Here is a 15,781-nt window from a genome sequence, read left to right as displayed (position 1 = left end):
GGAGCGGCTACTGCACTCCAGTCTGGGCAACAGAGTGAGACTCCAACTCAAAAAAAAAAGGCTAGAGCTGCATATTCAATGAGCCAACACTAAGTCAGTTGAAAAGTAACTGTTCTCCATCCCTTGATTCCCTTTTATTACTTATTCTCTTCAAGCCGGCTCAAAAGTTCATTTATAATCTAAATCTCCATATAAAATGAAAGAAGGAATATGGAGAATACAGATACAGTTGGAATCACCTGGCCAGCATCTATCAAATGACTGCTTATGTACCAGGGCCAACACTGTTGAATAGCTACAAAAGGGAGATAATTAATTTTAAAAACTAGCACTGGCAATCTCTAGAAGCTGAGACATTTAGCTAAGAAATTTGCTGACCAGGTATGGTGGTTCACACCTATAATCCCAGCACTTTGGGAGGCCAAGGTGAGAGGACTGCCTGGAGGCCATCAGTTCAAGACCAGCCAGGGCAACTTGGCGAGACCTCATCTCTACAACAAATCCAAAAATTAGCCAGGTGTGTGGTATGTGCCTGTGGTTCCAGCTATTTGGAAGGCTGAGGTGGAACGATAGCCTGAACCTAACAGGTGGAGGCTGTGGTGGCTATGAGCGTGCCACTGCACTTCAACCTGGGCAACAGAGTGAGACTCTGGTTCAAAAAAATAATAATAAGTTTGCTAAGATCCTCTGAGTGGGTGTCACCAGCAGACTGTGGACATCTGAGACTCCTAGTAATACTTGGCAATATTTACAACAATAGGCCCCTATGGCTCCCTGCAGAAGCAGGTTGAGAAGGGCTAGGAAAACTACCTATCATACTTACCATCTTCCGTTTCCTGCCACACGATACCTTCAAGGTTGACACTGGTTCCAGGTTCACAGGGGCCCAAGCACTCAGGCTCTGTGGCTAGAGACACGTCACATGTGTTGACTCCGACTGAACGGGTGCGAACCATGATCTGCTCACAGGGGGATGAGATGTCATTATTGACCACTGGCACCAAAAGGTGCAGTGGCAGCACTGCTGGTGTGGAGACGGGGGACTCCATCTGTGGGGGAAGAGAAAAAAGTGGCTGAGTTATGGGGAGAACATTTGGAGGAAATACCTTTTCTGTATTCAATCTAGTCTTATATACTTTCCTGCCAGAGTAGAGAGGGCTCTAAATATAAGACTATGGTTTTTCCTAAATATAAGACTGTGGCTCTTCCTTCTAGCTCATGATACCACTACAAATGTAGTGGTTTAGATGAGATCTTCCTGTGCTAGGTGAAGCTCTATTTCTTATTAATGTTCTTCCTCATAAACTGTGCTTGGCTACAAGTGAAAGAAAAAGAATCATATTTTTTTCTAATTTCATAAAGAATATTTAGTGAAAGAGAATCAGAGTCTGATTTCAACAGCAACAGAGCACACAGACTGATGAGAAAAAAAGGTCCAGCTTCTGAGGCATGTTCTACTGTCACCACTGTGCTTCCTACCACATCTAGCATTCAACAAACAGTGCATTTAGTGGGGATAAAGAGAGAAAGAAGTACCCAGATCCTAGGAATACCATAGTTTCTAAGGACCTTAGGTATTTTAAAATACCTTTAGTTAGAAGGAAATCTACTTAAAAGTTATAGGAGGGCTGAGAGCAACCTGGTGGAGAATTTTAACCTTCAGAGACCATAACAGTGGTTGGTCAATGAGAATGGCATCTTGGAGTATGATATTAACATTAAATTTATCTGTAAGAAACAGGAGGGCTGGGCTCGGTGGCTCAGCCTATAATCCCAGCACTTTGAGAGGCCAAAGCAAGTGGATTGCATGAACCCGCACATTCGAGACCAGTCCAGGCAACTTGGTGAGACCTCATCTCTACATCAAAAATTAGCCAGGTATGGTAGTGTGTGCCTGTAGTTCTGGTTACTTGGAAGGCTGAGGTGGAAGGATTGCCAGAACCCAGCAGGTCGATGCTGGGGTGGCTGTGAGTGTGCCACTGCACTCCAGCCTAGGCAACAGAGTGACACTCCAACTCAAAAAAAAACAAACAAAAAACACAAAGAAACAGGAGGTACTGTTGCCATCCAGAAGCCAATCTTACAGCAGTCTGTAGATGTAGCTGATTACACACATAATACAAATAGAAATAGTCAAATGCCAGCCATCTGCCTCCAAAACCAGAACCTCTCACAAGAGCATAATTACTTAGGTTCCAAAAAGAATGCAACGTATCTAGAGACAACATAAAAGTTGTAATGAAGCGGGCAATGATCCTTTAACTCTTTAAATCCTAGCATTTATCAGGCTGACAAAGTATCAACTCTGAGTTTATAGTGCTCAAATCCTAAATGAGCATGATGTCTTGCATATGCAGAGGCACCCAGTATACACACTGGCTGGTTTCCTCTGAAGATTAAGTATGATATCAATCAGCAGACCTAGAAAATGAGAGTCAAGGACTGGAATCCTCTTCCCCTTGTAAAAGACTTTGCAGTACAGGCTAAATGTAGTCCTTGAATAGAGTCATTCAGAGAAAACCACACACGCAACCATAATCTAACCTTCCAAACAGCTCTGCAACATCACTCTGGTTCTGGGATAATTGATGCATGACCACCATTCCACCTATAATCCATCTTCCTCTCCCCGACACACCCACATACACCTTCCTGGCCTTGAAAACTAGCCTGGCATGTGGGCACTGCATCAGTTTCTCCACAGTTGGCTCTGATGTTTTTGGCTTAGGAGGTCATCACTATTTGGAGATCATCGCCCTCAGAGTCCACAGAATGTTCATACAACGATTCTGATTAATTCTGATCCCTGAAGAGCTGCCAAAAAAAGTATCCTTATCTGCTTATTGTCTCACACACACATACACATACACACCTCCACGTATTCCCTAACTCCACCCTTTTTATAAAATGAAATGCAAGTAGAAGCCTATAAAATGAAATTTCTACAATTATGATAAATGGAAAAAGGCATTTTTGCTCTCTTGAAATTCAGGCATTTGTAATTTAATTTGCCAAACTTCTTTGGATGTGGTAGATCTTAGAAAGACCCTTCAAAATTTCTGTGTATAGGGTGGGCATGGTGGCTTACACCTGTAACGCTAGCACTTTGGGAGACAGAGGTGAGAGGACTGCCGGAGCCTAGAAGGTGGCTGCAAGTGTGCCACTGCAGTCCAACCTGGGTGACAGAGAAGCCAACTCAAAAAAAAGTTATATGTATAGATTTGAAGGTTAAAAACAACATAGGAAAAATAAACTGGAGTCTCTCTCCTGTCCCTCTGTAGTGCTAGAATCTGGATCTAATCCTTAAGTTCTTCCAGAAATGCTGTAAGAAACCCTTGAGAGTCACGAAAAAGGGGATCATCTGCATTCTTGGCCTCACCCTTGGCTTCACCTGTTTCTCTGTTCTTTCTCTTGGGGAAGAACTGAGACAGAAGCAATTTTACAATCAGTATGTGAATTTCTTTTGTTTAGGGCTTGATCTCTTTTCTATAAGCAAGATAAGTTCTTGCACTGTCCTTTTTCTTGGACACAGACATTGGCCTCAATCTTCTAGGTAATTCCTATGAACTTTCTGATTGCCATGTTGCACAGGTCCTATGGCCAACCTGTTCCACAGCTGAGGCAGCGATCCCAGGGGCACAGAAGAAGGTAAGACCCAGGAAGACACCCACACGCTCTCTCAGCCATTAAGGACAGCTCTTTTCTGGAAGTGGTTTCATTTCCTGCTAGGTTATTCAGTGCTCCTAGGAGGTCAGGAGGAAGATATGCTGTTACGTTCTAGATAAAATCAAGCCCTTGATTCTGTGCTGAGAAATCCAGAAAACAATATCTAAGATGCAAAAAAACAGTACCTAAGATATAAATACGAAACACGCTTGTTGCATTCAAGCAGTTTGCCAGATTTAAACTCTGTGACAGAACATCTGAAGAAACTTGACTGAACTGATCACTAACAATAACAGAATTGACTCATATACTTAAGAAGCTGATTAATATGTATGCACCTGCGGGGCTTGGTGGCTCAGCCTGTAATCCCATGCCTTGGAGGCTAAGGTGAGTGGATTGCCTGAGCCCACGGGTTCGAGACCCGCCTGGGCAGCGAGACCTCATCTCTACAATAAATCAAAAAATCAGCTGGGCATGGTAGCGTGCACCTGTAATTCCGGCTACTCGGAAGGCTGAAGCGGAAGGATTGCTGGAGCCCAGCAGGTCGAGGTTGCAGTGGCGGGGAGCGGCCACTGCACTCCAGTCTGGGTGACAGAGCGAGACTCCAACTCAAAAAAAAAAAAATGTATGCACCAAACTACCTTTACGGATCAGAGTTACTAGGCAGAATTCAGGATCTCTGCTTGTATGAAGGTGACTTTATTTAATTATTTAGTTGATAAAAAGAGATGCTTGGAGGTGGGGAGAAGTGGAGAAATCCACCTGTGGGTGTGGAACAATTCGGTTTCTTTCTACTTTGCAAGATAAATCTAAGGAGCGATCACAGAGCAGTACAATACAGTTTAATTACAGCTCCAGCTCTGCTCTTTACTGTTTGGTCACATCTATAATCTACATTAAACTACAGTGCATAATAAGCAGCTCTGTGGTATTCATCTAATAACCTAGGTGACTTTACAGGACTTCGTATTCTGCTATCCCTTGGAACAAACACAGCTTCATTTATCACTCGCCAGGAGAAGATAAAAATCAGAAAAGGACTCATTTTCTCATCTTTCTCATATACTTATAAGAGCAGGGATTGTCAGGAGATTGGTGCCAACAGGGAAAATAAGGAATAGGAATATAAAAAAGCTAAAGTCATAAGATGCCTTAATAACAACAACTACAACAACAAAGTTAGGCCAATTCTCAGTCTCTGAAATGCTAAGAAGGGCCACCATGGCTCCTGGGGCTCAGTTTACCTGAGAGGTAAACAACAAAACAAACAAGAACCTGAAAAGAGACTTACAGAGAATTAAAAGTGGAAATTTCTGGAGTTTTCCAACAGTTTATGTCCTGTTATCTGTTAGTGATACTGCTTTTCAATTCGCCTTTAGATATTAGCTTAATGGCACCTATTAAGAATCTGAGTGCTGACAGGCAGGTGACACAGAAATGGGGATTGGAAAGAATAAAGAAAGGCCAGAGTCATTAATCTCCCCACAAAAGGTAATTGCACACTGACTTCAACTGCCTTCTACACATGAGAAGCACTGATGGAGAAAAATCTTCAAGGCTGCAACATAATTTTAGGGGTAGAAAATGCACTGAAGAAATATTTACGACAGAATCTTCCCTTTCCCCTTCACAATATGAATCTTTTTTTTTTTTTGAGTTGGAGTCTCACTCTGTCACCCAGACTGGAGTGCAGTGGCCACTCCAGGCCACCGCAGCCTCGACCTGCTGGGCTCCGGCGAGCCTTCCAAGTAGCTGGAACAACAGGCGTGTGCTAACACGCCTGGCTAATTTTTTATTTATTGTAGAGATGAGGTCTCACCATGTTGCCCAGGCACGTCTCGAACCTGTGGGCTCAAGCAATCCACTCACCTCAGCCTCCCAAAAGAGCGGGGTTACAGGCTGAGCCACCGAGCTCAGCCACAATATGAATCATATTTTTATCTCCACAGTCAAAAGGCAGAAAGGAAGCTATTTCTACTGATAACTGCAATAGCTCCAAGACATTTCCTTTTATCTAAAAGTGAAAATATGTGCCAGGCTCGATGGTTCAGCCTGTAATCCCGTGCCTTTGGTAGGCTGAGGTGAGTGGATTGCCTGAGCCTGCGGGTTCGAGACCCACCTGCGCAACTTCGCGAGATCTCATCTCTACAATAAATCAAAAAATTAGCCGGGTGTGGTAGCGTCCGCCTGTAGTTCCAGCTACTTGGAAGGCTGAGGCGGAAGGATCGCCAGAGCCCAGCAGGTCGAGGCTGTGGTGACCGAGAGCGGCCACAGCACTCCAGTTTGGGTGACAGAGTGAGACTCCAACTCAAAACAAAAAAACACACACACACACAAAAACAAAACAAAACAAAAAAAAGAAAAAAAAAGTGAAAATATAATTGAGAATAATGGTTAGATGAATGTTCAGATTTATTCAGAATTATCGCATAAGATTGTATGGAAAGCAGAATATCATCAAATACACTAAATACTATATTAATAAGATGTAATCATTCTCAATAATCCCAAAGGTCTTTCAAAATTTTACAGTGACTCAACATCAGCAAAAGTAATAGCAATATAGGTGGCACCGGGCAGAGGGTTAAAACGAATGCCAACTGATTCACAGACAGACATATAACAACCTATTCTCCCCCACCAAGGATTTATATAAAACTTAATTTGCTCACCAAGCTTTTATTGTGATTATTATTATCAAAAAGAATAGCAAGTCATTTAAAAATTTCATTTAGCTATTTATTATGTTATTTATTTCTGTCTTTCAAACTAAAATACAAAGGAAAAGGCTGGGCATGTTGGCTCACGCCTATAATCCCAGCATTTTGGGAGGCCAAGGTGAGAGGACTGTTTGAGCCCACAGTTCCAGACCACCCTGGGCAACTTGGCAAGACCTCATCTCTACAATAAATCAAAAAATTAGCCGGGTGTGGGAGTGCACGCCTGTAATTCTAGCTACTTGGAAGGCTGAGGCGGAAGGATCGCCAGAGCCCAGCAGGTCAAGGCTGCGGTGGCCGGGAGCGGCCACTGCACTCCAGTCTGGGCGACTCCAACTCAAAAAAAAAAAAAAAAAAAAATTCGCCAGGCATGGTGGCGTGTGCCTATAGTTCCAGCTACTTGGAAGGCTGAGGTGGAAGGATCACCTGAGGGCAGTAGGTCAAGGCCGTGGTGGCCATGAGCGTGCCACTGCACTCCAGGCTGGGTGACAGAGTGAGACTCCAACTCAATAAATAAATGACAAAGAAAAAAAATCAATTATTTGAACTGCTTCCTGCTAACTGGAATTTTGAGACAAAGTAAGTTTACTGTCATTTTTGAAAATAGGCCCAGCATGGTGGCTCACACATATAATCTCAATACTATGGGAGTCTAAGGAGGGAGGACTGCATGCAACCAAGAGTTTGAGATAAGTCTGAGTCGCAAAGCAAGATCCTGTCTCTAAAAAAGAAAAAAATAGTTGGCCATAGCTGTATGTACCTGTAGTCCTAGCTACTCAGGAGGATCACTTGAACTCAGGAGATGAAGGTTACAATGCTGTGATCGCACCATGGCACTCCAGCCTGGGTGACACAGGGAGACACTGTCTCTTAAAATAATGTAACAGATTGTTTTTGCTTATTCCAAAAAATCAGTGATTCCTTGTCACGAGAGGCTGGAAGATAGACATTATGGAGTAATTGAGGATGGAGGGAGAAATCTAAATACCTCCTTTCCACAAAGCTCTTGTTAGAATGCAACAGAATATCCTGAGTAAATCCAAAAACACAACAGGTCTTTTTCAAACACTAAGTACACTTGGACCTTGCCTCTTCCCCACTAAAAAAAAAAGAAATTAAAAAAATAAAAAGAGGCTCCCGGTCTGCTGAGCTTCCAGATTTCACTTAGGAATTGGATTGTACCTATAGTTAATTTCCAAATCATATTGTAGCAGAAGAAAGAGGAGGAGGAAAAAGAGAAAAACACACAGTAGCAGGCAATATAACTAGTCTCTAAATAATTCTTAGAAGCTACATATTTTACTGTTCACAAAAGACTTACTTTAGCACTTAGTTTTAACCATTCAGCACCTAGTCAGCAGTAGAAGCTGTTCCACTGTGCACTAGAAGATGCAAGTGCAGTGAACAAATAATCTTGTTTTTGTCTTTTTTATTTCTTTTCCTCTTGATTTTTTTTGGGGGGGGGTTTGTTTTTGAACACACAATTTGAAGACTACAGGCTGCAAATCTGTAGTTTGTTCTGCAATGATTACTCTATAGTCTCAAGCTCAGACCCAGAAGACTACTTCTGCTAAAAAGTAACTATCAGACCAAACAATCCTAATCTTCAAGCTTGTCTACAAATTCTCAGTGTGTGGGAATGGATAAATTATTCTTGAGATTTAACAAAGGGAAGAGAATACGCATAAGCAAAATCAACGCACAACACAAACTCCATGGCAAGGTCCATTACGGTGGCAAGGGTTTTCCCGAATGAAGCATCACCACTGCTCTTCTTTAAGTCTTCCCATTCTACAACCTCTTGCCTGGCTCAAACTCACATTTCCTTCAGGAACGCTGTTAACTTTGCAGCTGGTGAGTGATGACAGGCAGCTAAGGGCTCCCTCTGAAGTTGACTGTATTTTTACTGTAGGAGGCTGCTGTCTCTCCATCCCCGTATCGTCGTGAGGCGAGCATTGGGGTTTGCGCCCCAAGAATAAAGAACTTCTGCAACTACTTCCTCTCCTAAATGCTCTGCTTTTCCCTCTTTCACATACACATTTCCTAAAAAATCAGGTCTTGACAGCAGGCCGAGGCCGCGCTGGCCATGAGTGTGCCACTGCGCTCCAGCCTGGGCGACAAGATTAAGACAGACACCAACTCAAAAAAAAACAAACAAATCAGGGTTTGAATGTGGCATCTCCACTCCATTATTTTACCCCACAAAACATAAAAACCAACAAACTAAATAAATACAAATAAAATAACCTACCAGGCGCAGTGGCTCAAGCCTGTAATCCCAGCACTTTGGGAGGCCAAGGTGAGAGGATTGCCTAGGGTTTGAGACCAGCCTGAACAATTTGGTGAGACCTCTTTTCTACAATAAATAAAAAAAAAATAAGCCAGATGTGGTAGCATGTACCTGTTAATTCCAGTTACTTGGAAGGCTAAAAGGAAGGATTGCCTGGTCTCAGCAGGTCAAGGCTGCGGTGGCTGTGAGCATGCCACTGCACTCTAGCCTGGGTGACAGCAGGAGACTCCAACTCAAAAAATAAAAATAAAAAATAAAAATAACCCACAAATGAAATAAAGTGAATATAATGGACAGTTAATGCCATTTTCTGAGTCACTTAGAATCACCAATGTCAGAAGTCTTAGGTTGTGCAGAGTGGCTCATGAATATAATCCCAGCATTTTGAGAAGCCAAGGTGAGAGGATGGCTTGCGGTCAGGAGTTCATGGCCAGCCTGGGCAATAGAGACTGCTTCTTTATTGTTTTAAATTATATTAAACATCTAAAAAAAAAAAAGGATGAATGTGGTAGCTCCAGCCTGTAATCCTAGTACTTTGGGAAGCCAAGGTAAGGGGACTGCCAGAGCCCAGGGGCTCAAGACCAGCCTGGGCAACTTGGTGAGACCTTGTCTCCAGAATAAATACAAAAATAAGCTGGTTGTGGGCATGGTAGCACGAGGCGAAACCTCGTCTCTAGCTACTTGGAAGGCTGAGGCGGAAGGATCACCTGAGCCCAGTGGGTTGAGGCTACAGTGGCCATGAGTGTGCCACTGCACTCCAGTTTGGGCGACAGAGTGAGACTCCAACACTCACACACAAAAAAGGTTAGGTATGGTGGCTCACTCCTGTAATTCCTGCACTTTGGAAGGCCAAGGTGGGAGGATTGCTTGAGCCTAGGCAATAGAGCAAGACCTCATCTCTACACACACACACATACACACACACACACACACACACACACACACACCTGGTCATGGTGGTACACACCTATAGTCCCAGCTACTCAGAAGTCTGATGGGGGAGGATCTCTTGAGCCCAGAAGTTTGAGTCTGTGGTGAGCTGTGATCATTTCACTATACTCTAGCCTAGGGGACAGAATGAGACCCCAACTAAAAGAATGAAGTCTTAAACCATGATTTTTAGGCCAGCCCGCACGAGCCTATTTAACCTACAACATGGCTAGACCAAACTGTACTAAAGAACAATGAATTGTCATTGTTATTGATAATCCTATGAGAAAACATAAGTATTATAAATTGAGACTTCACAAGACACATCTTGCTCTGCTGTGTATAAGAAGGAGAAATGGGATGATTCTCCCTGGTCTAAGTCAGCTCTTCTCAAACTTTTTGGTTGTAGAAATCCTTAAAAATCGAGAACCTTAAGAGTTTTTGTTGCTGGGCATGGTGGCTCATGCCTGTAAACCCAGAACTTTGGGAGGCGGAGGTGAGAGGATTGCATGAGCCCATGGGATCGAGACCAGCCTGGGAAACATGGCGAAACCTCGTCTCTACAATAAATAAAAAAATTAGCTGGATATGGTGGCACATGCCTGTGGTTCCAGTAACTTGGAAGGCTGAAGTGGAAGGATCACCCGAGCCCAGCAGATCAAGGCTGCAGTGGCCGTGAGCAGTGTGTCATTACTCCAGCCTGGGTGACAGAGTGAGACTCTAACTTAAAAAAAAAGTTTTTGTTTATGTAGGTTGTATCTATTAATATTTAACATATTATTATTATCATCATCATCATTATTATTTTGAGTTGAGATTTCACTCAGTTGCCCAGACTGGAGTGCAGTGGCACAATCACAGCTCACTACAGCCTTGTCCTCCTGGGCTCTTGTGATTCTTCTGCCTCAGGCTCCCAAGTACCTGGGACTATAGGCTAGCACCACCACATTCGGCTAATTTTTAAAATTTTTTTGTAGAGACAAGGTCTTACAAAAAAGGTCTTACATAGCCCAGGCCAGTCTTGAACTACTAGACTCAAGCAATCTGCCTACTTTAGTCTCCTAAAGTGCTGTGGTTACCAGGTGTGAGCTACCATACCCAGTCTAACATATTAGACATTAAAACCAAAAGATATAACTAACAATTTCAAAATAACAAAATCAGATAATAGATTAGTATTTGTAAGGGATAAAAGGCTGAGACTGGAGGAGGTAGAAGAAAGGTGAGTGTGGTTATAAAACAGCAACACAAAAGATCTTTAGGTGATAGTATTCTGTATCTTGAGTGGGTGGTGGGTACATGAACCTATGCATGTGGCAAAATTGCATGGAACTAAACACACAAACACACGAGTACAAGTAAAATGGGGAATATCCTAACAGACAGGTGATTACATCAATGTCAACATCACAGTTATGATACCATCCTATATTTTGTAAGATATTACAATTGGGAAAAACTAGGTAAAGTATACATGAGGTCTCTGTATTATTTATTACATAAATTCAATCTCAAAATAAAAAGATTTTAATAACAAATTGAGATACAAAGAACTTTCACTTATGTGGGATATAGCCACTAATATTTACAACACTAGAATTGAAACAAAAAAATTTAACTTAGTGGTTAAAACATTAACATATACAACAGTTTAAATAAAATAGCTAGCTTTTCTAAAAGGAAGGAAAAAAGAAAAGTATACCTTTTTTTAAAATAGTCTTATACATTTCTTCAGTGTCTGGTTTAATAGAAAACAGCTAGAATCTCATGTCTGTCTTTGCATTCAATTTACAGATGGATAGTCTTCCTTGCTATGATACCCAAACTCAATAAGTGATAGTTCTTAGAAAGGTTAATGATACCAGATACGGTGGCTCACGTCTGTAATCCCAGCACTTTGGGGGGCAGAGGTGAGAGGATTGCCTGAGTTCAGGGATTCGAGACCAACCTAAGCAACATGGTGAGACCTCAACTCTATAATAAGTCAAAAGATTAGCTGGGCATGGTGGCACACGCCTGTGGTTCCAGCTACTTGGAAAGCTGAGGAGGAAGGATCACCTGAGCCCAGCAAGTAGATGCTGTGGTGGTGGTGAGCATGCCACTGCACTCCAGCCTGGGTTTCAGAGTGAGACTCCAACTCAAAAAAAAAAAAAAGGTTAAATGACAATGTGGAATCTGAAATTGTATCAGTGAACTTCCTGTACTCGGTTACATTAAAATCCATTTGTCGGCCAGCCTTGATGGCTCAGCCTGTAATCCCAGCACTTTGAGAGGTTGAGGAGAGTAGATTGCCTGAGCCTGTGAGTTCAAGACCAGCACGGGCAACATGATGAGATCTCTTCTCTACAATAAATTTTAAAAAATTAGCCTGGCATGGTAGTGCATGCCTGTAGTTCTGGCTACTTGGAAGCTTAAGGTGGAAGGATCACTGGATCTAGCAGGTTGACGCTGGGGTGGCCGTGAGTGTGCTACTGCACTCCAGCCTGGGCAATGGAGTAAGACTCCAACCCCCCCAAAAAAAAAAAAAAAAAAAAAAATCATTGGTCTATATTGCACTTTAGATGTTTCTTTTACTTATGCATGATTTTTTTTTAACATCATGCATTGATCGTTAAGGAAAATATTGGTTCAACTGAGTTAGACAGCTCTTTCAAATACTGAAACATTTCATTGACATCAAAACATCGTATTTGTTAACATTACCTCTTATCAGAAAAGTCTTTTGGCACTGGAAAGCTGTCAAGAACAGAGGGACAGATACACGTATTCCAAATTATAATTTTTGCTTGAATGCTCATGTTTTATAATTAACAAATATTGTTAGTTGTTTTCCTTGAAGTAACAGGCTCATTTCATTCATTTTCAAGAAAATGCCTTCCAAACAACTAAGTCTGAATAACTATAATTTACCAGTTGTTCCTTCTAATAAAAATTGTATACCATGAAAAAACTGGCTAGTCCAGCTCGTAACCCAATCATACAAGTGCTTTTCCTAAACACTTTACCATATAGCAGAAGTGCTTTATGTCAGAGAATATAAAATAACATGTACTCAAAAGTCAAGATTTAATAACACTAATGTCTTACTGCATTATTTAAAACATTTAAAATGAAACTAGCTTTAAAAATTCGTTTATCTTTTACTTTGCGTGTATAGTCGTAAAGAATGGATGACTACTACAATTTGGTGTCACTTCTTTGGTTTATGCCCAGATGCCAGCCATTTGCCCATCACTGTTTTTGTACCAGCAGTGCAAATGTCAATAGAGTGAAAAGGCAAATAATGTCTTGGTGTTACGAAAATAGTTTTAACCTTACAGAACTCCTAAAGGGTTTCAGAAATATCTAGGGGTTCAAGGGTCATATTTTGAGAACTGATCAAATTTCATGATCTGGAAATGGGGAAGAGATCAGCTTCTCCAGACAAATATGCCTAACTGCTTCCTAAACAAAACTGGGATTCTAGTAAGAAGAAAAATAGAGGAAAACTCCCTGTTCAATAGGCAAACATCAGTTTCTGCCAGACTAGGGCAGTTAGGAAGGGGAATGGTGAAGGAAAGAGACAAGAAAGCGGGAAAAACAGAAAGAGCAGAGTAAGTAGGAGAGAACATTCCAAAGTCCACAGACTAAGCACTTGTATAAGGAAGGGATGTTTACAAATAAGGTATCTTCTTTCTTTTATTCCCCTTTCCCCTCACTAAAACCATTTACCTATAACCAATTAAGTATTAATAAATGTCAGAAGCTGAATAATAAGTAAATAGGTGCTTAGTCAATGGTTTATAAAATGGATAAAGAAGTGACAAATGGTCATCAACAACTGATAAAATTGATAAAATTAATCTTTACCTTTGGCAGGGGAAAGGAAAGTCATTTTCTCCAGTGCCTATTTGTTTTGCAATTGCCAAGAATAAATAAAACTTTTCTGAAATTATAATTTAGCAATTCAGAAATTAAATGCCTTTATCTAAAATAAAATTTAAAGTGGTTCCTTAATTAACCAGGAGTCATCATTTCCTACAGAAGTCTTCCTTTCCTTTGCCATTTAAGCTAAAGGTATAGAGATAAAGTTTCAGAGTGATATGAAAGATGTTATATAGTTTGGGTTAACTTTTTTTTTTTGGTTGTTTTTTTGAGTTGGAGTCTCACTTTGTTGCCCAGACTGGAGTGCAGTGGCCGCTCCCGGCCACCGCAGCCTCGACCTGCTGGGCTCCGGTGATCCTTCTGCCTCAGACTTCCAAGTAGCCGGAACTACAGGCGCACGCTACCACGCCTGACTGATTTTTGATTTATTGTAGAGATGAGGTCTCGCCAAGTTGCCCAGGTGGGTCTCGAACCCGTGGGCTCAGGCAATCCACTCACCTCAGCCTCCCAAAGGCACGGGATTACAGGCTGAGCCACTGAGCCTGGCTGGGTTAACTTTTGATTATGGATTCCTTAGTGCTGTTGAGCCAAGCAGGAAATAGCCATCTACTTAGATAGGATCTAATGCCTACAAAGTGATTTGGCGTTCTAGAAGGTCCCCGAATATCCACTGACTTGTATAAATTCCACATAAGATTCATGGATTTGACAGGAAATAATGGGTGATTCTTGTGAGACGTCATTCTGTCTAAAGAAGGAACCTTAAGCAGCAAAGCAGTTATGTGTTTCTAGACAGCATGTTTACACATTTTACATCATGTATATGTTCCTAGAAGAATATGCACAAACAAAATCATAGCATCATAGCACAGAAGCAGCTGAAAGATCCCCTAACTAACTTTTCAAAGGTAGAATCTTTTTTTTTTTTTTGAGTGGGAGTCTCACTCTGTTGCCCAGGCTGGAGTGCAGTGGCATGCTTACGGCCATTGCAGCCTCGACCTGCTGGGCTCAGATAATCCTTCTGCCTCAGCCTTCCAAGTAGCTGGAACTACAGGCATGTGCCACCATGCTTGACGAATTGTTTGATTTACTATAGAGATGAGGTCTCAGCAAGTTTCCCAGGCTGGTCTTGAATCCATGGGCTTAGGCAATCCTCTCATCTCAGCCTCCCAAATTGCTGGGATTATAGGCGTAAGCCACAGCGCCTTGCCTATTAACAGTTTTTTTTTAAGAGACATGGTCTTACTATGTTGCCCAGCTGCACTAAAACTTGGGCTCAAGCAATCCGCCCACCTCAGCCTCCTGAATAGCTGGGACTATGGGCACACACCAAGGAACTTGAAAAGATGAAATTTCGAGTCAGGCTCGGTGGCTCAGCCTGTAATCCCGTGGCTTTGAGAGGCTGAGATGAGTGGATTGCCTGAGCCCGCAGGTTCGAAACCCGCCTGGGCAACTTGGCGAGACCTCATCTCTACAATAAATCAAAAAATTAGCCGGGTGTGGTAGTGCACGCCTGTAGTTCCAGCTACTTGGAAGGCTGAGGTGGAAGGATCGCCGGAGCCCAGCAGGTGGAGGCTGCGGTGGCCAAGAGCGGCCACTGCACTGCAGTCTGGGTGACAGAGTGAGACTCCAACTCAAAAACAAAAACAAAAACAAAACAAAACAAAAGATGAAATTTCTACAACATAGGTCAAGTGTCTGCAGTGTTCTTGCAATCTCACATGACAGTCATTATTAGCTCTTCTAAGAGTCAAGTCATTCTTGAAAGTTCATATTGAAGCCGGGCTCGGTGGCTCAGTCTGTAATCCCGTGCTTTGGGAGGCTGAGGTGAATGAATTGCCTAAGCCTGCGGGTTCGAGACCCACCTGGGTAACTTGGCGAGACCTCATCTCTACAATAAATCAAAAAATCAGCCGGGTGTGATAGCGCATGCCTGTAATTCTGGCTACTCGGAAGGCTGAGGTGGAAGGATCGCTGGAGCCCAGCAGGTCGAGGCTGTGGTGGCCGGGAGCGGCCACTGCACTCCAGTCTGGGCAACTGAGTGAGACTCCAACTCAAAAAAAAAAAAAAAAAAAGCTGGGCTCGGTGGCTCAGCCTGTAATCCCACGCCTTTGGGAGGCTGAGGTGAGTGGATTGCCTGAGCCCGCGAGTTCGAGACCCGCCTGGGCAACAAGACCTCATCTCTACAATAAATAAAAAAATCAGCCGGGCGTGGTAGCGCACGCCTCTAATTCTGGCTACTCGGAAGGCTGAGGCGGAAGGATCGCCGGAGCCCAGCAGGTCGAGGCTGCGGTGGCCGGGAGTGGCCACTGAA

General features: G+C 42.6%; 1 protein-coding gene across 2 annotated transcripts in view; it reads right to left on the bottom strand.

Moving 5' to 3' along the window:
* Positions 1-15,781, bottom strand: part of ZNF609 (zinc finger protein 609) — a 243,532-nt gene that overhangs the window by 72,240 nt on the left and 155,511 nt on the right. For both annotated transcript variants that reach the window (XM_008058728.1, XM_021712633.1), the window contains exon 2: positions 824-1,049. In XM_008058728.1, coding sequence (XP_008056919.1) covers positions 824-1,049 — 226 coding nt within the window. The remainder of the gene's footprint in view (positions 1-823; positions 1,050-15,781) is intronic.

The sequence above is a fragment of the Carlito syrichta genome, unplaced genomic scaffold (assembly GCF_000164805.1).
Source record: "Carlito syrichta isolate Samal-C Ts95f unplaced genomic scaffold, Tarsius_syrichta-2.0.1 Scaffold90614, whole genome shotgun sequence".
Lineage (NCBI taxonomy): Eukaryota > Metazoa > Chordata > Mammalia > Primates > Tarsiidae > Carlito > Carlito syrichta.
The sequence above is the reverse complement of the archived record's forward strand: the minus strand, read 5'-3'. Positions and strand labels throughout refer to the sequence as shown.